This window comes from Tachysurus vachellii, chromosome 1 (assembly GCF_030014155.1).
Source record: "Tachysurus vachellii isolate PV-2020 chromosome 1, HZAU_Pvac_v1, whole genome shotgun sequence".
Classification (NCBI taxonomy): Eukaryota; Metazoa; Chordata; class Actinopteri; order Siluriformes; family Bagridae; genus Tachysurus; species Tachysurus vachellii.
The window spans coordinates 32,099,739-32,122,776 of NC_083460.1; the positions used below are offsets into that span (position 1 = coordinate 32,099,739).

Sequence of the window (23,038 nt, forward strand, 5' to 3'; positions counted from 1 at the left end):
TTTTACGCCAGACTACACAAAAGTGTACACCTGTCTTACAAGTGTTAAACATAATGACAATCTTGCACACTGTACAGTTTGTAAGAGTGACTTCAGCATTGCCCATGGCGGGTTAAATGATTGTAAAACACATGTTGACGTGAGTTCAACACTTTTCTGCTCATGTGCATATTTTTTTTAGGCTGGCTAGTTGCTAAGGCTACATGAAAACCTCAAACTTACATTAGTTAACATGTACTAATAATGAACTGCACTTGGCCTGTTTTGGTAAGTCAACCAATCAATTGTCAGTGTGGGCAGGGCTTTTATCTCTTCTCCTGAACCGAATTAATCAGTGTATCTAGAAACAGGTGCGTCATCATGGCCCATGGCAAAGGGAGAGTGCCCCAAAAAACCACAGTATAAGAAACATTTTACACCATCATGGCCCATGACAGAGGGAGAGAGCCCCAAAAAACCAAAGTATAAGACACATTTTACACCATCATGGCCCATGGCAGAGGGAGAGAGCCCCAAAAAACCAAAGTATAAGACACATTTTACACCATCATGGCCCATGGCAGAGGGAGACAGCCCCAAAAAACCAAAGTATAAGACACATTTTACACCATCATGGCCCATGGCAGAGGGAGAGTGCCCCAAAAAACCAAAGTATAAGACACATTTACACCATCATGGCCCATGGCAGAGGGAGAGTGCTCCAAAAGACCAAAGTATAAGACACATTTTACACCATCATGGACCATGGCAGAGGGGGCAGAGCCCCAAAAAACCACAGTATAAGACACATTTTACACCATCATGGCCCATGGCAGAGGGAGAGAGCCCCAAAAAACCAAAGTATAAGACATATTTTATGCCATCATGGCCCATAGCAGAGGGAGAGAGCCCCAAAAAAACCACAGTATAAGACACATTTTATACCATCATGGCCCATGGCAGAGGGAGAGTGCCCCAAAAAACCACAGTATAAGACACATTTTATACCATCATGGCCCATGGCAGAGGGAGAGTGCCCCAAAAAAACAAAGTATAAGATACATTTTATGCCAGACTTGTCAGGGAGCACCCTGCTACGTCTCCCGTGCGTGCCCCGCCCACAAGGAGCTCCTCGCCATCATACTAACCACACACACCTGACTCTCATCTACACACTAATTGCACCGCCTATATGAACACTCACTCCACACACACTCCCCATCCTTTTTGCTGTACGGCCTCTCCATCTCTCCAGCGGTCTTCCAGAGCTTCATGAACGAAGTGTTTCGGCCATATCTCCAGAGGTACGTCATGGTGTACATTGACGACATCCTAATCTACTCAAGGAACCTGGAGGAGCACCGGTGGCACGTGCGTGTCGTCCTGGAGGTACTGCGCTCCCATCGGCTATACCGCAACTGCTCCAAATGCGAATTCCACCACTCTAAGATCCACTTCCTGGGGTACATCATCAGTGCGGAGGGCATACAAATGGATGAGGGGAAGGTAAAAGCCGTAAGGGACTGGCCGGTTCCTGAGTACATCAAGGAGCTCCAACGATTCCTGGGCTTCGCCAACTTCTACCGCCAGTTCATCCAAGGGTACAGACAAGTCACCGCCCCCCTCATGTCTCTTCTCCGGGGAAAGGTAAACACCCTGAGATGGACCCCAGAGGCCCAGGAGGCCTTTTCCAAGCTCCGCCAGCGCTTCTGTCAGGCTCCCGTGCTGCGCCATCCTGATCCTCGGAGGCCGGAGGCCACTCTCTCTCAGTGGTCAGGAACCCCTCTGCGGCTCCATCCCTGTGCCTTCTACTCCCACAAGCTCTCTGCCGCTGAACGAAACTACGACATCGGCAACCGGGAGCTCCTGGCCATCAAACTAGCCCTAGAGGAGTGGAGACACTGGCTGGAGGGGGCCGAGCACCCGTTTACGGTGGTCACCGACCACAAAAACCTGCAGTACCTGCGGGAGGCCCAGAGGCTCAACCCCAGACAGGCTCGCTGGGCCATCTTTTTCACCCGGTTCATCTTCCACATCACATACTTGGCTGGAGCACAAAACGGCAGAGCCGACGCCCTCTCCCGGATGTTCGGGCCCGAGGAGCCCAGTGACCCAGAACCAATCCTTCCTCCTGCACTCATTCTGGGTCCTATCCTCTGGGACCTCGACCAGGGGATCCGGGCAGCCAGGAGCCAGGAGCTCGCTCCAGAGGGCTGCCCTGAGGGATGTGTTTACGTTCCCACCCCCTGTCGGCATGGGCTCATCCAGTCGATTCACGAAGGACCAGACTCAGGCCACCCAGGGGAGAAACGGACAGTCCAGCTCATGCAGACCCGTTACTGGTGGCCCGGGATGGTCCAGGAGGTGACCCGCTACGTCCGAGGCTGCCCCGCCTGCGCCGTGTCAAAGGTCCCCCGCCACTTGCCGGTGGGCAAGCTGAGGCCGCTTCCGGTGCCCCAACATCCCTGGTCTTACTTGGGGGTCGACTTCGTTACCAACCTGCCCAGGTTAGAAGGGAACACCTGCATCCTGGTGGCAGTAGATCGGTTCTCCAGGTTCTGGGCGGGCCTTCTTCCAGCTCCTGGGGGTTTCAGTGAACCTCTCGTCAGGCTATCACCCACAGTCCAATGGCCAGGCAGAGCGTAAGATCCAGGAGCTAAGCCGGTACCTCCGGACCTACTGTGGCCGGAGCCAGGTGGACTGGTGCCGTTTCCTGCCATGGGCCGAGTACGCCCAAATCTCGCTCCGCCAAGACTCTACGGGCCTCACCCACTTCCAGTGTGTGTTGGGACTCCAGCCCCCTCTATTCCCGTGGACTGACCGGCCTTGCAACGTACCCTCTGTGGACTACTGGTTCAGGGAGAGCCACAGGATCTGGGAGTCGGCGCACACCCAGCTCCACAGGGCCGTCCACGATACCCGCCGACATGCTGACGCTCGGTGACTGAAGGCGCCGCGTTTCGAGTCAGGGGATCTGGTGTGGCTGTCCACGAGGGACACTAATTGCGCCACCTATATGAACACTCACTCCACACACACTCCCCGTCCTTTATTGTACGCATCCGTGAGCTCCTGTCTATGTGTGCCAGTTTGTTTCGGATGTGTTTTGTGTGTGCTTTTCCCCACTACTAACCGTTCGTCTCGGACTCCTCGTTTTCGCCTCGGCTACGCGTCCCTTCAGGCGTGCAACTCGGACTTTCCCTCTCTTCCCGGTATCGCTTCTGGAGTTATGCCGAGCGGATTACGTTCACCCTGTTCCAGCCCGGCACCGCGCTTCTCCTCACGTGCTAGTGGACTTTATCTCACGGACTGCCTCTCGTCAGTTCCAGACATTGTGGGCCGCGCTCTCGGAGCGCACCACCAGATTATTCCTTTTTGCAGCAAGTATTTGTGTTGTCTCCGCCTTGTTTGGTTTTCAATAAAACTTTATTCACTGCCACTTCGGCTTCCGCCTCCGTATCCGCATGACAAGACTACACGAAAATGTACACCTGTCTTATAAGTGTTAAACATAATGACAATCTTGCACACTGTACAGTTTGTAACAGTGACTTCAGCATTGCGCATGGCGGGTTAAATGATTGTAAAACACATGTTGACGTGAGTTCAACACGTTTCTGCTCGTGCATATTTTTCAGGCCGGCTAGTTGCCAAGGCTACATGAAAACATCAAACTTACATTAGTTAACATGAACTAATAATGAACTGCACTTATAAAGCATTTATTTATCTTTGTTAATGTTAATTTGAACATTTACTAATACATTATTCAAATCAAGTTAACATTAATTAAAGCACTGTGAACTAACATGAACAAACCATAAACAGCTGGATTTTTATTAACTAACGTGTCCGCCTTTCTTTTATTTGGTTGCGGCTTCGGAATACCTAACTGAAAATACTTTTTGCAGGTTGGGATGTCGGTATATGAATGTGATGTTTGTGGATTCTGACTAGTCAGAATATTAACATTAATATTGATTAAAGCTTAATTAAAATTGACAGTAGCGAATCTGAAAATCACAGGTTTATATCGAAGTGGTTATTTTAGTATGGTACTGCATTTATAGTAACAGTTCATTCACAGGAAAAAGCAATTCAAAAAGTGTAATCGTAAAAAAAATCTATAATAAGAAGATTATAAGACAGAAGAGTGCTTTGCATTTATGCTTTGCATAATTTTGTATCCTGTTTTAGGATTAAATGAGGGTACAGTTGAGATCACACCCACATCTCTAGCAGAAATAACAGCCATCTCTCCAACAACAGACATCACAACCACATCTCCAGTAACAACAGAAGGAATAACCACTTCTGAAACAAGAACAGACAACCCAACTACATCTGCGGCAACAATAGATATAACAACCATTGCTCTAACAACAGACATAACAACCACATCTCCAACAACAACAGAAGATGCAACCACCTCACCAGCAACAGACATAACAACCACATCTCCAACAACAACAGTATATACAACCACCTCTCCAACAACAGCCATAACAACCACATCTCCAGCAACAACAGAAGAAACAACCATCCCTTCAACAACACCAGACCTAACAACCACATCTCCAGCAACAACAGAAGAAACAACCATTCCTTTAACAACAACAGACCTAACAACCACATCTCCAACAACAGACACCACAACCACATCTGCAGCAACAACAGCAGAAACAACAATCCCTTCAACAATCCTACGCACAACAACTACATCTCCAACAACAACAGAAGGCACAACCACATCTGCAGCCACATCAGCAGAAACAACCAACCCTTCAACAACACCAGACATAACAACCACCTCTTCAGCCACAATAGGCATAACAACCCCTTCTTCAACAACAATGGCCATAACAACCACATCTGCAGCAACAACAGCAGAAACAACAATCCCTTCAACAATCCCACATGCAACAACCACATCAACAACAACAGAAGACACAACCACATCTGTAGAAACAACCAACTCTTCAACAATCCCAGCCACAACAACCACATCTCCAACAACAACAGAAGAAACTACCATCCCTTCAACAACACCAGACATAACAACCACCTCTTCAGCCACAATAGGCATAACAACCCCTTCTTCAACAACAATGGCCATAACAACCACATCTGCAGCAACAACAGCAGAAACAACAATCCCTTCAACAATCCCACATGCAACAACAACATCAACAACAACAGAAGACACAACCACATCTGTAGAAACAACCAACTCTTCAACAATCCCAGCCACAACAACCACATCTCCAACAACAGTCACCACAACCACATCTCCAGCAACAACAGAAGAAACTACCATCCCTTCAACAACACCAGACATAACAACCACCTCTTCAGCCACAACAGGCATAACAACTCCTTCTTCAACAACAATGGCCATAACAACCACATCTGCAGCAACAACAGCAGAAACAATAATCCCTTCAACAATCCCACACACAACAACCACATCTCCAACAACAACAGAAGACACAACCACATCTGCAGCAACAACAGCAGAAACAACCATCCATTCAACAACACCAGACATAACAACCACCTCTTCAGCCACAACAGGCATAACAACCGCTTCTTCAACAACAATGGCCATAACAACCACATCTGCAGCAGCAACAGCAGAAACAACCAACCCTTCAACAATCCCAGCCACAACAACCACATTTCCAACAACAGACATCACAACCCCCTCTCCAACAACAATAGAAATAACAACCATTCCTTCAACAACACCAGACATCACAACCCCCTCCCCAGCAACAACAGAAATAACAACCATTACTTCAACAGACATCACAACCCCCTCTCCAACAACAACAGAAATAACAACCACTTCTGCAACAACAGAAGGAACAACCATATTTTCAACAACAACTGATGTACCAACCACCTCTTTAGTCACAACAGGCATAACAACACCCTCTTCAACAACAATAGACTTAACAACTTCCTCTCCAACAACAGAGATTGTAACCACATCTCCAGAAACAACAGAAATAACAACTACTTCAACAACAACAGACAACACAACCACATCTCTAGCAACAACAGACAGAACAACCATCTCTACAACAACAACTGGCATAACAACCACATCTGCAGCAACAACAGCAGAAACAACCAACCCTTCAACAATCCCAGCCACAACAACCACATCTCCAACAACAGACATCACAACCCCCTCTCCAACAACAACAGAAATAACAACCACTTCTGCAACAACAGAAGGAACAACCATATTTTCAACAACAACTGATGTACCAACCACCTCTTTAGTCACAACAGGCATAACAACACCCTCTTCAACAACAATAGACTTAACAACTTCCTCTCCAACAACAGAGATTGTAACCACATCTCCAGAAACAACAGAAATAACAACTACTTCAACAACAACAGACAACACAACCACATCTCTAGCAACAACAGACAGAACAACCATCTCTACAACAACAACTGGCATGACAACCACATCTGCAGCAACAACAGCAGAAACAACCAACCCTTCAACAATCCCAGCCACAACAACCACATCTCCAACAACAATAGACATTACAACCCCCTCTACAGCAACAACAGAAATTACAACCATTCCTTCAACAACACTAGCCATAACTACCACATCTCCAACAACAACAGAAGGAACAACCATATTTTCAACAACAACTGATGTACCAACCACCTCTTTAGTCACAACAGGCATAACAATACCCTCTCCAACAACAATAGACTTAACAACTTCCTCTCCCACAACAGAGATTGTAACCACGTCTCCAGAAACAACAGAAACAACAACTACTTCAACAACAACAGACAACACAACTACATCTCTAGCAACAACAGACAGAACAACCATCTCTACAACAACAACTGGAATAACAACCACATCTGCAGCAACAACAGCAGAAACAACCAACCCTTCAACAATCCCAGCCACAACAACCACATCTCCAACAACAGACATCACAACCCCCTCTCCAACAACAGAAATAACAACAACTTCTGCAACAACAGAAGGAACAACCATATTTTCAACAACAACTGATGTACCAACCACCTCTTTAGTCACAACAGGCATAACAACACCCTCTTCAACAACAATAGACTTAACAACTTCCTCTCCAACAACAGAGATTGTAACCACATCTCCAGAAACAACAGAAATAACAACTACTTCAACAACAACAGACAACACAACCACATCTCTAGCAACAACAGACAGAACAACCATCTCTACAACAACAACTGGCATGACAACCACATCTGCAGCAACAACAGCAGAAACAACCAACCCTTCAACAATCCCAGCCACAACAACCACATCTCCAACAACAATAGACATTACAACCCCCTCTACAGCAACAACAGAAATTACAACCATTCCTTCAACAACACTAGCCATAACAACCACATCTCCAACAACAACAGAAGGAACAACCATATTTTCAACAACAACTGATGTACCAACCACCTCTTTAGTCACAACAGGCATAACAATACCCTCTCCAACAACAATAGACTTAACAACTTCCTCTCCCACAACAGAGATTGTAACCACGTCTCCAGAAACAACAGAAACAACAACTACTTCAACAACAACAGACAACACAACTACATCTCTAGCAACAACAGACAGAACAACCATCTCTACAACAACAACTGGCATAACAACCACATCTGCAGCAACAACAGATATAACAAACACATATCCAGCACCAGCAGATGGAACAACCATCTCTCCAATAACAACAGAAGAAACTACCATCCCTTCAACAACACCAAACATAACAACCACATCTTCAGCCACAACAGGCATAACAACCCCTTCTTCAACAACAATGGCCATAACAACCACATCTGCAGCAACAACAGCAGAAACAACAATCCCTTCAACAGTCCCACACACAACAACCACATCTCCAACAACAACAGAAGACACAACCACATCTGCAGCAACAACAGCAGAAACAACCATCCATTCAACAACACCAGACATAACATCCACCTCTTCAGCCACAACAGGCATAACAACCCCTTCTTCAACAACAATGGCCATAACAACCACATCTGCAGCAACAACAGCAGAAACAACAATCCCTTCAACAGTCCCACACACAACAACCACATCTCCAACAACAACAGAAGACACAACCACATCTGCAGCAACAACAGCAGAAACAACCATCCATTCAACAACACCAGACATAACATCCACCTCTTCAGCCACAACAGGCATAACAACCCCTTCTTCAACAACAATGGCCATAACAACCACATCTGCAGCAACAACAGCAGAAACAACCAACCCTTCAACAATCCCAGCCACAACAACCACATCTCCAACAACAGACATCACAACCCCCTCTCCAACAACAATAGAAATAACAACCATTCCTTCAACAACACCAGACATCACAACCCCCTCTCCAGCAACAACAGAAATAACAACCATTACTTCAACAGACATCACAACGACATCTCCAACAACAATAGACATTACAGCCCCCTCTACAGCAATAACAGCCACCTTATCAACAACAGACAACACAACCACATCTCCAGCAACAGAGATTACAACCAACTTTCCAACGTCAACAATCACAACCCAATCTCCTACATCAACAACCACCTCTCAAAGTATTGTTTTCATATTCTAAATTTCTCTAAATATTATTTTTTTATGGATTTGTGTTTTTAATTAATTAACTGAGTAATTAATTAATTAACTAATTTGTAATTTTTCTTAAAATTATCTTTTATTTTTTTTTATCTCTTTATACATTACAGAGTCTGCTCAAACAGTGGTCAGGTTGCAATCTGTTACTGAACTAAGCAATGAAAATATCATCATATATATAGAAGAGGTAAGACTATGTATTGCGATATTTGATAAATATAGAATATACAAAAAAGGCAAAAGTTAAAGAATGGAACATTATGGAGACTGGCTTTTCTACGAAAATAAGCCATAACCTCTCTGAAGCTGGTTATCTTCCCATCACAGCATATTTTAAAGTGTTTTCATTCTCTTACACTGCAGCAAATTAACAAATGATTTTTATATCATACTTTTTAAACAATTTATAATTATATTTAATGTGTAACAAGTTTATTCCTTTTAAAATGTGAAAGGTAATAAGAAGCAAATAACACAAAAACAATGGAATAAATTACTCTTTACAGAAAAACTCATGATACTATACGTCGTTCTTTTTTAAATAACAGTTATGTGTTTATCATCAGCCTTAGATTGTGTGGAGTGTCTCCTTTTATACTGCACAAGTTTACAAATGATTCCTATTTTAACTGATTAATGAACAGCACATGGTTTTAAACCATCTATTTATGTACTTTTATTTAATATGTGTACATTTTTTCATATCTAAGTATTAAGTCACTGTGTACAAGGTAAAACATCACCTCATTTACCTTTCTTTTCATTACAGTTTTATCGACGCATCCAGGCTATGGTTAATGGCACCATTACATTGACAGTGAAGAAGATTGAAAAAGTGACACCCTAACCACATGGGAACCACTCATTAATCAATACTCATCTAAATGAATGAGCCTAAAGTATTAATAACAACAAAAATAAGAATTATTATTATTATTATTATTATTATTTAATTAAATTATGTTTATTATACTATAGTTACAAAAAATATTATATAATTACTCTCACTTAGCACATTTCTCTAAACAAATTCACTTTCATAAAAATGACAAACATTACGACAATAGCTACAAACATTTTGTAGTTTAAAGCTTTGATTTAATTACATAGCCTTTCTACTGTTCAATTCAATTCAATGTATATGTATATTGCTTTTAACAATTCACATTGTCTCAAAGCAGCCTTTAATAAGTATAGAAACGAGTAAAATTTTAAACTTTAAAATTGTTTAAAACTGGACATTTGCACACCTGTTGCCTTCTGAAAGTAATTGTGCAGCTTGACTGCAGGCATGAAATGATTTCTGTGGGAATGTAGAGTATTGGTCTTGATTTGGTTTTGAGACCTGTTGTCTGCCTTCAATATGTCTTCTACTCACACTACCAGACCTTCTGAACCTGTTCCAGGCTCTGGAAATGACACTTTGAGATGTTCCTACTATGACTGCAACTTCTCGCTAAATCAAACCTCCTTGCAGCATCCCAACATCCCTGTTGAGGTCATAATCCTGAAATCCCTCTAAACAAGCAATCATGTCTGGAGACTATCAAAAGCCATGAAGGATAACATTTTATTAATGACAACATTGACTATTAACAGACTTACATGAATTGTGAAAGAATCACATTTTGATTTTAGGACAACTTTGATGAAAGGTTTTTGCCAGGCTTTTGTTCTCTCACGTGTCACGTTAAGGTTAAGGGGCGTGAAATTTTTATGTCCCTACAAAATAAACCAGCAGGCATCCATAGTTCGTTCACTTAAGAACTGTGCAAATTATTGAGTCTATGCCATGAACTTCACATAGTTTGGAAAATCCATTGTTTAACCAATCTGCGCCGCGTAAGCGCCTCATAAGCGCCTCATAAGACGCATTTGAAAACACAACGGCTTTCTTCTTCCATAAGGGAATAGAGCGTGTTGACAGCTTTGATTTGTTTCAAAATGCAACACGCACCTCTTCCGGAAATCTTACCAATCAGATAATGACTTCCAAACTATTGAAGCTTATCCAATTTTGTGTACCATATTCAGAGGTTTAGCCAATGGTTTGTGGTTCCTGAGACTAAACGACTCTTTGTCAGTATTTTTTCTTTTAGAATTTTTTTTTATCTGAAAATTTTAATCATGAAAACTCAATCTCTGAGTTAAAAACTAATAAAAATGTGACTTTTGAAGACGTCCATAACAGATGTAAGTCTGATTTTTGTTTTATTAATGGTGCTTGCCTCTGGCAGAGCAACATTCTTGTTATCTTGCATACTTATTATTATTCTTTCGGACAAAATTTCGGCACGTAACTTGTCCCGCAGCTTTTGTCCTAGACCCATGAATGAGGTGTCAAATTGACCGGCTCATTGAGGAGAGGTGTGCTATGACTTTTATAAGCGATCCAACCAACGATGTTTGCACAGCGGACGAAAAAGCGGCCAAAAAACTCCCATAGACTTGAATGGGAAATTCCTAAAATTCCTTTAAGCTGCAGTATTGACATGAAAAGTCCAAACCCTCAGTAGGCACTTTTGTCCAAAAGTATTGGCACCCCACCGGGTATGCTGGTGACAGCACTCGACGCGACATGACGTCACGTTTAGCCCCGCCCCCAAAATAAGCGAAATCAAAAAGTTAGCACAACATGGACCTGTCATATATCAAAACACTCAGCCCAATGAGGGGAACTGCCTCACGTGTATTCTGGTCACATCACGTGATGTCACGTGAAAATCAATAATTAGCAGAACATGGACATGTGACATATCAAAACACTCAGCACAATGAGGGGAACTGCCTCACGTGTATTCTGGTCACGTCACATGACGTCACGTGATGTCACATGAAAATCAAAAATTAGCTATAAATTTCTATACACCATTCACATTTTCATGTTCAGAAATTTGAATCTCAACTGTCACTTTCTCACACACACATTGCCACGTGCAAGCACCATTCACATTTTCTTCAGAAAACGTACATTCTAGTTTTATTTGTTTGTCTGTTTTTATCTTCAGGACAGAATTTTTGGTCGGTTTCTTATAAAGATAAGTTTACAGAGTTTATAAAATTTCATTTTTTCTTATTAACTTCAAGACAAAAATAGAGGTTGGTGAAGGAACAACTGTTTATACAGTAAATGTTGATGAAATTAGTCATTACACAGGCCAAAGCCACAAAATAATGTCTTGGGGAAATAACAGTTTGGGAATTAAAATGGTAAAGTCAAAGCACAGACTTAAATCCAACTAAAAATCTGTTGAATGACTTAAAAATTGCTGTATAGAAATATTCTCCATCAAATTTGTCATCGAGTTTGACCAAATCAATATGTCACAGAAACACACCAAGACATCTTAACGATCTGTAACAGCTGCAAAAAATGAACCATGTTTTTACTCTGGGGTCTTTTTTACTATTTTCTCTTTCTATTAATTATGCCTCATTGTTTATTTTTAAATAGCTTCTAAATACTTTTTGTTTGATTTTTTTTTCTGCTGAGAGTCAGTTAAAAAACAATCAAAACTTCTATTCTGTATGCGTAAATTTGATGTTGCAATGCGCCAAAAAATGCTAGTAAAAATAATGACTGGATATTTTCTGGAGTTTTTCACTGTGTGTATTTGTTTAATGGTCAGCAAGGTCACTTTGTTTAAACTGCATTCAGTTTATCATTAGCCATGAGTCTTGCTGCACTCTCTCTAGCACTTACCCACTTAAACACTGAAACATTTAATAGTAACCTAGATATATACAATTAGTTTGAAATTATTCTACATAAAATTATTTAAATATGAATTCAAGATAATTTATCTATCCAATGTACCTATTTATAATATGTATTTGCTTAGCACAATTAAGTGCAAATAATTTTAATTTTATATATATATATATATATATATATATATATATATATATATATATATATATATATATATATATAAAATTAAAATTGTATATATATATATATATATATATATATATATATATATATATATATATATATATATATTAGAAAGGAAAGGACACAAAGAAATAATTGTTTAAACTAGTATTGTTTAAACTAAAAGTATAAACTAAAGTATAATTAAGGCATAAACTAAAATTTATATGCTGCCATTTGCACTAATACATAATGATGCAATAATACACATTGCTTGTTGAAGCTAAGGGCAGAACACTACCTTAAATACCAATTAACAGCAGAGAAAATGAGTGAGAAATCCAAGTGAATAGTGTGCACTTTTTTAAATATTAACTGCCTTATCACAGGCTTCAAGGTGAGGATTCACCATGCCAGAAACGCAATTTTGGAGTTTTTGGAGTCACTAAATCAGGACACAGTAATGAGCACTGGTTTACACATAATCCTGCATGAATAAATTCTCTCGTGGCTTGCAATCTGTCATAGCTTGCATTTATAACAATTTATAAATTCTGGCATAGCTTGCATTTATAACAATCTTTAATGGAGCTACCATAAAGTTATAGAAGTTGAAATAGTTATAAGTATGTATAAAATACAAGTGTATGACAATTTTTAAAAATTCCTAAGCCATCCTGGACAATTTTTAGTATGAAAAAATTTTATTTAATTTTAAGTATGAAAAACATATAATGTGCACAACAACATGCATATCTAAATTATATTTATCGGGTGTCTTTCAGGGCTCTGTTTTAAGCCATATATTGTTCTGTATTTGTAGCGCACCCTTTGTACTTGTAATTGATAAACATTCACTTTCACTGATGATACACACATACCGATGATGCACAGGTATACTAATCACTTTAGCCAGATTCAGTGACACAGCCTCATACATTGCAAGAATAAAAACATAAAAGGTTTGATGGACAGAAAACCGTCATAAACGCTGATTGAACAGAAATACTGTTTAAGTTTTTGGGTTCAAAGTTTGCTGGCTGCTGATAAAGTTATAGTAATTTTCAAAGATTAACAAGTGCCATGGATTTTAGCCTCAATATAAAAAAATCTTATTTTTAAACTAATTTGATTGAAAAAACAAAATGTGCATTTTGTCATTCTACAAAATTCTCAGTTTTTCTCAGAGAACAATAATGAAAGGTTTTGTTGTTGACGTGTGAATATGTTGGGCTTAACCCTCAGTTGTACAAAAATGAGATCATGTAAGTTGCTCTGGATAAGGGCGTCTGCTAAATGATGTGAAACTGAATAGAAAGAAAAAAGTCTGGTGAAGGAAAGATAGTTTACAGCTACTGAAATGTAAGTGATGACAAGAGTGAACTACTTTTTGGTTGCTAAAGCTACTTCCAGAGTGTTTTTGATTCATTATGTGGGACAAAAATTAATATAGGAAAAAAGATGAGGAAAGTTTTTTATGAGGAAAGTAAAATGGCCAAATGTCATATTTTTATATATTATTTGAAATCTTTTTTTTTTATTTTGAAAGTTTCATATCCATACATGTAAAGTGGTCTGAAAAGAAACCAAACATTATCCGTTTTAAATTGGAAATGAAAATTATTTTGAAACTTTAAAAAGGACTTACAAGCCCTCAAAACCATGGGCTTTTCCAAAGCTGTTCAATTCCTGTTTTTTAAATTAATTGTATTGCTCGACACCCCTTCATTGTATGTTCCTTTTTCTTTCCTTTTATGTTATGTTACTATTTTAAGATTTGAATATGATGGCATTGCATTTTGTTATCTGTTATCATTTGTTATTGAAACAATTAAAAAAAAAAAACTACTTCCGTTGTGTGTCTTGCTACATTCGCTCTAGCTCGAGTCGGCGTGGTTTATGTGATTCCTGTTTCCGGTTGGACTTCCACAGCGCGTCTCGACAGGAAATTTAAAAGCTCGCCTGCAGTTCTTCTTCTCACATTGTCAAAACGCCGGGTCACCTCAAAGTCATCTAGCCTTCAAGCGAGATATAAAAGCGTAAATAAAGACGAAATATGGCCTCGCACTGTCATTTCACCGACTCCATAACCAAGGAGGACGAAGAGCAGGAGGAATTTGATCGGATGTTGAAGCGGATCGGTGGAAAAGGGAATATTTATATAGTAGGAGACGCGGATGGAGAAAACAACTGCAGCCTTTTCCAGGAGTTTATCATGGACTTGTTTCACACCGAGGTTCACATCAAGAAGGACAAAAACGCAAACCTCGGGAACGGGAACATAAAATCTGCCTCTGTGAGAAACTGTCCTGTTTCTGATGTGGCTGAAGGAAAAGACGATAATAACGCCGACGTGGACGAGAAACGCGTCCGACGCAAGCGCACAATCACCGCAGCTGCAGGACGCGCGATTCACTGCGCCGTCGTCATCTTCATTTTCAGACACGGTTACGTTCAAAAGAAGGTGAAGTAATAATAACCGAGGGCTCTAAGTTGTTGTTTAAACTGTCATATCTGCAGGTAAATCTGTCAACGAATCTGTTTATAACGCAGAGAGATAAACTCGTATCCAGGTTTTATTTTAAAAAGGTTTCTAAGTGCTGTTTTATTTTTGTTTTAGCTACTATGTACATGATTAGAGATATAAACCTGAACCCTACTGGTTTTATAGATGATATAGGATTATCTGAGGCAGAAACGATGTAAAAGTGAACACACCATTAAAAAAAAAAAAAAAAAAAAACAGTGGGTTTGGAGTTACTTTTCATATTCGGACGGGACTAGTTTTCCAAACGACGTTTGAGTTAGAATTCTTTTCAGTCGACGTCTGTCATTTCATGTATGGATTCGGACGGGACTTTTACACATGGGCGTTGCACAAGACTACATGTCCAGGATGCGTGGATTGCGTATGGTAATATGACCGATCAATAAACTTGAATACTGGTGCGCTAGGGTTGATTACGGTAGTTCACGTTGACCAAAACAGACAAGAAAACGCGTTTTGGAAAAAAACATTTTCGGCAATCACAGACATTCGCATTCGGACGGGATTAGATTTCTCAGAGGAGCGCCGATTTTGCTGAAAAACGGTAGGTAATTTGCTCTGGAATTTTTACACAGGTCGTGTGAGAAAAAGACAGACATGGTAGAATCACAAAGTACGTCTGTGAAACTGAAATTTCTCTAACGACCCCCTGTAAAACTAGTCCCGTCCGAATACAGATGACTTTTAACAGTACATCAGAGTTTTTTTCATTTTACACCACATCGTTTTGCCATCGCTTTACACGTCACCTCCTTTCTCACTGATGTTATTGCAGCTATAAAAAGCTCTTCCTTCACGAAGCTCTTTTCTCCCCCTCTCTTGAATTTTATAAGGCAAAAACCTAACTGCTCTCTGTTGAAGTGAATAAGACAGAATCCTGTTACGCTACCAACAAAGAAACAAAGTTTAAACTCTTCTCACATGAAAATGTACACCTTTACAGACGGATGCTTCTGGAGACAACTTGCACAGATACAAAGAAACGTATCTTTGGAGAAAGCATCACTTTATGAACAATTACATACATATTGTACACCTTTACATAACGCCTTGTATCTAACTAACATTCGTAGTTGATTATGACCAAGTGCATCCAACAGAAATCGTTCTCCATATAGAAGTACATATTATAATATATAATATTACATATTTTATCAAGGTCAGACACAAGCCAACCATGATGTACTGTATTTCATAGTACAGTGTCATTACACAAAATGATGACATTTCCAAATTAACTTTCACATTAGTACTGTTGCTGGGGGCACGGTGGCTTAGTGGTTAGCACGTTCGCCTCACACCTCCAGGGTCGGGGTTTGATTCCTGCCTCCACCTTGTGTGTGTGGAGTTTGCATGTTCTCCCCGTGCCTCGGGGGTTTCCTCCCCCGGTCCAAAGACATGCATGGTAGGTTGATTGGCATCTCTGGAAAATTGTCCCTAGTGTGTGAATGTGTGTGTGTGTGTGCCCTGCGATGGGTTGGCACTCCGTCCAGGGTGTATCCTGCCTTGATGCCCAATGACGCCTGAGATAGGCACAGGCTCCCCGTGACCCGAGGTAGTTTGGATAAGCGGTAGAAGATGAATGAATGAATGAATTAGTACTGTTGCTGTGAATAATATTAGACAAGATTTTTGGAATTGAGTTGTTAACCCACACATAAACACACAAAAACTATTAAAAAAGTATAATTTAAAAATTTCTATGACAATGCAAGTCACATTACCATTTGCATTTACACGAATGTGTACGTTTTGCCAATACGGTTTGCCAAATTTCAGAGTGCAAAAGCAAACTCCATTTGCAGTTGCATTTCTCTTGTATTACAAGTTATTACCCTGCCAAATCTAAATTGCAATAACCAAGATTGCTATCTCACTTCAGTTTTGAGTATAGCATAAAGTAAATCATAAGCAGAAGGAGTTTTTAACAATTTTTCCTTCTTGGTTGTCGACTATGACTGTATACTAGGTCTCAGACTAAAATTACCGTCAGTCTAAAACTCTCTTGGGAGGTGACAGCAAAAAGAACAAAATATTTATTTGTTTGTTTGCTTTTTGTTTGCTTATAAATGAGCTTTGAAAATAGTACAAAAAATACATCCATATGTTTGTGTCATAAATGCACTTAAATTGTGTACATTTAATGGGCAATGATATGTTAAAAGAAAGGTCTGATAAACATTGCTATTTTTTTTAACTCTTACGTTTATTTGATATCTGGATGGTTTTCGTCAATCATCTGGAGCCTATAAACAACCATTCAGGTCATACCATGAATTTAAAACCACCTAGAAACAAGTAGGAAGCAAGAGGTTCACCCATTAGCTGGTTTATATATTACTTTATGGTTCTTGTCATTGATATTTCTCACCCTGAAGTGTAAAATTTAAATTAAATTATAAATTGATTTTCTAAACAGCATCCATTTAAAATTAAAATGAACTAAATCTCATTTAACCTACTGAGTATTTTGAACACATTCTTGTGTATTATGTTTTGATGTTTATTTTTTATCTAATTTTTACATATATTGGTGTCCCCAGGCTAACCATGTGTGTATGGAGGAGATCCTGAAAGATGTAAAAGTTAGAGTGAAGAAAAACCATGGAGGTCGTCAGGCGTTACTGGGCCTCATTCATGCTGATGTTGAAAGCTCTGAGACTCGCAAGTCTGTGACTTTTTTGGAGGAGACATTGAGATCTGTGTTTATAAAGCATCCACATGGTGCTATATGGACTGGACATTTTATTCCTAATGCAGCAGATGGCCTAGAGAACATCAAGAGGAATGTCTGCAAAGCTGTGAATGTGTCTCAGAGCCCAGGTTAAGTAGCTTGTTATCATGTAGTGTTGATATGTTTCTACAAATATGCATGCATAACAATTTAAAGGAGGCATAAGATCTGTATCTCGGGCATAATGAAGGAGGCATGGCCTCTGCATCCATGTTTTAGTGAAGTTGTGGCCTTAGTGACTGTTATTGTCCCAAAGGGAAATGTCCCAAAGGGAAATATTTTTTATTCATCACAGTAAAAGAGACATGGCTACTGTATCTCTGTTTTAGTAAAAAAAAGGAGTGACCTTTGTGTCTCTTGGGTGTAGTGAAGGGGGTATATCCTCAGCATCTGGTAGGAGTGGCCTGTGTGTAAGTCCATGTGCAGCATGTCTAGACTTAGTTCCAGTGAAGGATTCATGACCTCAGTGCTTTGACCACATTGTCAGTCTCAATGAAGAGGTGTTCTCAGTGTGTTAATCCCAATGAAGAGGGTGTGGACTCAGAATGTCAGTCACAGTGAAGGATGTGAGATCTCAGTGTATCAATCTCAGTGAAAGAGCTGTAGTCATAGGTGTAAAAGCTATGCACTTTATGTGTCTAGGACTACTTAATAGGACTTACCTCAGCTCTGTGTTGTTTTATGTAGCTCTGTCTTTGTTCTATGTAGCACCATGGTCCCAGAGAAACTTTCTCATTTCACTGTTTCCTGCATCAGATATATTTGGTTGAAATGTCAATAAAAGCTTCTTGACTTGACTACTCTCATGGTGTCAGACCCAGTGAAGGAGGTGCGCTCTCAGTTTGTCAGTCCCAGTTAAGTAGGTGTGGTCTCGGTGTGACCGTCCCAGTGGAAGAGGTGTGGTCTCAATGTGTTTATCCCAGTGAAGGAGGTATGCTCTCAGTTTGTCAGTCCGAGTGAAGGAGGTGTGGTTTTAGTGTGTCTGTTCCAGTAATACTGTATTCAGCTAAAACCAAAGAATTTCCAAGCTACAATTAGCAAACGGCAAAGAAAGCTCTCACCATGGAGGCAAACATTTCCGTCCATCTTTATAGCTTGAAAGAACACAATTAAAAATAATATATTTCCATGTTCTGACTTCCCACTTCAGGGGTAAGTTGAACAAGCATAGCAGAATAATAATGATGATGATAAGATGATGATAATAATAATAATAATAATAATAATAACTATAATAGTAGTAGTAGCAGTAGTAGTAATAGAAAAGGAGGTATGGCCTCTGTGTTTGTATTTTTTTTAGTCACAAGATTTGGTCCCCAGCTTGCAGGGAAATTAGTTTTTTGGTTTGTTTAAAGCAAAAGAACACTTTTACATAGCACACAGTTCACTCTTTGTTTTGTCCATTTTGTAGATAACATCTTGAGGCGTAAGCAAAATATTTTCTGGACGATCTTACAGCGTTGGATAAGGAGAGGACGTAGAGAACAAGCCGAAGTGACGACACATGCTCAGGCACATATTGGTGAGCCAGAGTGAATCATGTTCATCTGACTTTCCATGAGCTCTGACCCTCTAACATTCACTCATTATTCCCTACAGGTGATCCAGAAAACACAGAGGAAGGAATTCCTTTACAGATGAACTCGGTCTCACAGTCCTGACTTCACATTTACTAACAGACTGAAAATTCCCACATGATCTGTGAAATGAACAGACCTGTGAATGACCTGTGAAATTCCTCTGCTGCATTTGATTTATCAACTGACAGGAGTGTTGAAGGAGCATTGGTATATGAAGTTTACTGACAGTTGCTAAATAAAATTCCTAGACTTTCGAAGATTTTGCAAACATGTTTTTTTGTCTTTGGTGACCACAAAAAGGATATCATTCACCAAGCAGTGCCTCTTTTTTAATGTTTTAAAGGGAGTTAATCAGAGCTACATTTTTACAGTCTGAATTATGTTATACTTTAGTGAGGTAATATAATCTAAAAATAGTCTAGGATTCTAATGCATAGATTAATAAATTCAGGGTTTATTTATCTGGTAACATATTGAATTTTTTATTATTATTATTATTTTAACTGTGGTATTATTTATTTAGCAGTTTTAACAATCAGTCTTTAATTGGAATGAATGTATAATTTCAAATGTTTTTATTTGTTAATATTTCAGTTTTAGTTTCCACAGTATTGGAACAGTTAGTTTTGGATTCTAAGTGTTTTGTCATCTGTTGAACATTTAATAAATGTTTTGTTTTTGTTTTTTTGCTCTCTATGTTAGAATTAACATCACACAAACATGGTTAAATTATACAGTTAAAAATAAAATTAATTACTGTCTGCTTTTATTACATATCTGAGGTATTGTTTTTTACTATTGTTACTATTGTTATTGGTTTTGTTGTCATTGTTTAATATGTGTATTTTTATATATTTTGTTCGCTCTTTTGTAATTGTTAACTAAAATTGTCTGAGGCAGCTTTTCAGAAATCTGGGTCTGGACTAACATGTGACTTGAGAAGCTAAAGAAACAAAGAACAAAAAAAGAACATGAGATTCAAAAACATTGGAAGGAACTGAGACAGTCATCGTCTGGACACCTGGAGAGTGAAATTACAGCAGAAGGAGGAAAATAGGACTAACAATGGAACTCTGCTGAAATAAAAATTCTGGAAGTACAACCTGAAATAAGAAGCTAAAGTATATGAGAACATAAAAGGTGGGGCTTTGAATAACGAATTTAGAAAATATTAGAATCTTGCTTGGTTTTAAGCACTCCTGTGTCCCTGAGGAAAAATGACATACAAATAATATCTGCTCAGTACTGAACCTATAGTGGTCCCATTGTGTAAATAGATGTCATGTGTGAATGTTGCTTTGCTTAGTGGTGATGCTGCAATATAAAGCTGGCATTACTGTGAGAAAATAAAATTGATACTAACTTCAGTTAGCTTTAAAACCACTTCCTGTCACCAACATTAACAGTTGGTGCAGTTTCTATGTTTATTTCTGATTGTTTATTGTGTAATACTACTACTGCTACTGGTTGCATGCAGACACCTTCAGAGAGAAAAATATAAAGTGATGGAACGTAGAACTGATTTGGTGAGCCAACATACTGTATGATACTAAATTAGGTTAATCTAAAGTGCCACTCGCTTTATCAGTAATGTGACAATACAGGTTGAAAGAAGTGCCTGTTTCTAGTTTTTCCACATCTCTGTCTAAATCGGGTCACTTTAAACCCCTTCTAGCCTTCATTATCCCCCACAGGAGGCACCAATATTTTTCATAATAGTGCTGGAATGCAAGTAGCTCCTAAGAGGGATTAAACATCTGACGGGTGCACAATGTAGTACAAAACGGTTTAAGTGCCTCAGTCTTACATCTTAAATCTCGTTTAATAATCCATCTTTTCCATGCCTATGTTTTGAAATGTTTCAGCTTTTATTGTAATTGTAAAACCACATTAGCTTTTGATATTTACTAGTAACAATATAAAAAAAATACATAAATTATACAATATAAAAAATATACATACATAGGCCTACTTAGAACAAATTTCCCCCATTCATAAGCACCACATTTTTTCCACTTCAAAAGAACATGGCTTCTGAACTCACACAGTCAAAAATATGGAACATTAAATAATAAATATTAAAATTAACATCATTATTAATAAATACCCAGGATATGAGATCGCTTTCAGTACAAGTTATAACAAACACTGTTTATTGTTAATATGTATAAAAAATGTACAAAGCAAATTTATTATATAAAATATTATGTATATGATTTTTTGTATTATTGAAATGTTATTGAATTATTATATTATTGAAATTATACATGAAATGTTATTTCAAATCATTCTTGGTATGATTCAAGAATTCTTGGTAAGAGTGCATATATATATATATATATATATATATATATATATATATATATATATATATATATATATATATACACACACACACACATATAAAAAATTTAATTTCTAATTTTTTTAATATAAAAATTTATATTGTTATATTAATATAAAATGTATATTGTTTGTCGTCATTGAGAATGAGTGTGTGTGTGCCCTGCGATGGGTTGGCACTCCATCCAGGGTGTATCCTGCCTTGATGCCCGATGAATCCTGAGATAGGCACAGGCTCCCCGTGACCCGAGGTAGTTCGGATAAGCGGTAGAAAATGAGTGAGTGAGTGAGAGAGAGAGAGTGTCGTCATTGAAATGTGCTATTGTACTGTTGCTCGTTAGACCTGTCACCTACAATAAACCGCTAGGGGGCGAAAGTGACTTTTAACGCCTGTGCTGTTTTAGTTGTCCACTATATTGCCAATATAGAAATCGATTTAATAACTAGCTACATTCTTTAAAAAGAAAAACAGTAATATCAAGTTTGTGATTTATTTAGAAAATATTAACCATGACTCTTTGCTCATCCTTGAAACGGAATTTTAAACATAAGTATATAATTAGATAAGTATCCGGTAAAATAAAGGCTTTCCAGTTTTTTTTTTAACCTTAGTGGTCCTAGACGACGGATGGCTTATCGGCTGAATCCCAATTCGTTACGTAGTTGTATTGTAAGTGCACTTCATATAGTAAGAAAGGTGGCTCCTGTGTCCTATTTAAGTGCACTTATTGTTGATTTGAACGGTATTTGGGACGCGGCCGCTCGCTCTGAGGCAGAAAGTGCAGATGAACGAACAGGCGCTGAAGTAAATCGCTGTTGTTCAACATCTGATCGTTTTGCCATAAAAACGTTTATTTCATTTTCATTCGTGCGGCTTTTTTTTGTCACTCGTGACAGTGATTGTGACTCTTCGGACATAGATCTGAGAGTTCCAGGTTAAAACATGATCACATCTGCCGGTAAGAAAGAAAGAAAGCCGAGTGATTTAGCTGAGTCACATTAGCCAAGCTAGCTAGCTAATCTAGAACGGTTTAGCGCTAACGGTTCGTTTATAGTTCTGAATTTTATTTTAATTTGCTGATAAAAAACGTATGAAATGGCACGTATTCATTTGCTAAACTGTTATTTCATTGCGTTTTAGAGCCTGTAAAAGCAAACAGCAGGTTAGCTATGTAACTAGCGAGTAATGTTTAGGATTAACGCTAAATAAAAAACACTCATAACGTCAGAGTTAGTGTATATATGATATATATACATACACACACACGTGTATATACAGCATTACTAA

General features: G+C 39.0%; 3 protein-coding genes across 3 annotated transcripts in view; all 3 read left to right on the forward strand.

Annotated features, from left to right (window-relative positions):
* The first annotated feature begins 5,146 nt into the window (after positions 1-5,146).
* LOC132854240 (mucin-2-like) lies at positions 5,147-9,571 on the forward strand. The gene is made up of 3 exons (XM_060882561.1): positions 5,147-8,631; positions 8,782-8,858; positions 9,441-9,571. The coding sequence occupies exons 1-3, from the start codon at positions 5,370-5,372 to the stop codon at positions 9,516-9,518; spliced, it is 3,417 nt and encodes a 1,138-aa protein (XP_060738544.1). The 5' UTR covers positions 5,147-5,369; the 3' UTR covers positions 9,519-9,571.
* A 4,858-nt stretch (positions 9,572-14,429) lies between these two features.
* On the forward strand, positions 14,430-19,664 carry LOC132854852 (uncharacterized). The gene is made up of 4 exons (XM_060883498.1): positions 14,430-15,009; positions 17,637-17,916; positions 19,239-19,349; positions 19,427-19,664. Exons 1-4 carry the CDS (start codon positions 14,602-14,604, stop codon positions 19,486-19,488), a joined length of 861 nt encoding a protein of 286 aa, XP_060739481.1. The 5' UTR covers positions 14,430-14,601; the 3' UTR covers positions 19,489-19,664.
* Positions 19,665-22,512: 2,848 nt separating this feature from the next.
* psmd1 (proteasome 26S subunit, non-ATPase 1) overlaps positions 22,513-23,038 on the forward strand; it is a 41,196-nt gene continuing 40,670 nt past the window's right edge. Inside the window, exon 1 of the mRNA XM_060883521.1 lies at positions 22,513-22,709. Within this exon, the coding sequence (XP_060739504.1) occupies positions 22,694-22,709 (16 nt within the window). The 5' untranslated portion in view covers positions 22,513-22,693. The remainder of the gene's footprint in view (positions 22,710-23,038) is intronic.

What these genes read in the sequence shown, in the direction of transcription:
- LOC132854240 (XM_060882561.1), top strand. Translation starts at nt 5,370, where the DNA reads ATGGCCATAACAACCACATCTGCAGCAACAACAGCAGAAACAATAATC. An exon ending in ATCAACAACCACCTCTCAAA is followed by an intron (nt 8,632 to 8,781) that starts GTATTGTTTTCA and finishes TATACATTACAG; the next exon opens with AGTCTGCTCAAACAGTGGTC. An exon ending in TCATCATATATATAGAAGAG is followed by an intron (nt 8,859 to 9,440) that starts GTAAGACTATGT and finishes TTTTCATTACAG; the next exon opens with TTTTATCGACGCATCCAGGC.
- LOC132854852 (XM_060883498.1), top strand. Translation starts at nt 14,602, where the DNA reads ATGGCCTCGCACTGTCATTTCACCGACTCCATAACCAAGGAGGACGAA. An exon ending in ACGGTTACGTTCAAAAGAAG is followed by an intron (nt 15,010 to 17,636) that starts GTGAAGTAATAA and finishes TGGTGTCCCCAG; the next exon opens with GCTAACCATGTGTGTATGGA. An exon ending in ACATGCTCAGGCACATATTG is followed by an intron (nt 19,350 to 19,426) that starts GTGAGCCAGAGT and finishes TATTCCCTACAG; the next exon opens with GTGATCCAGAAAACACAGAG.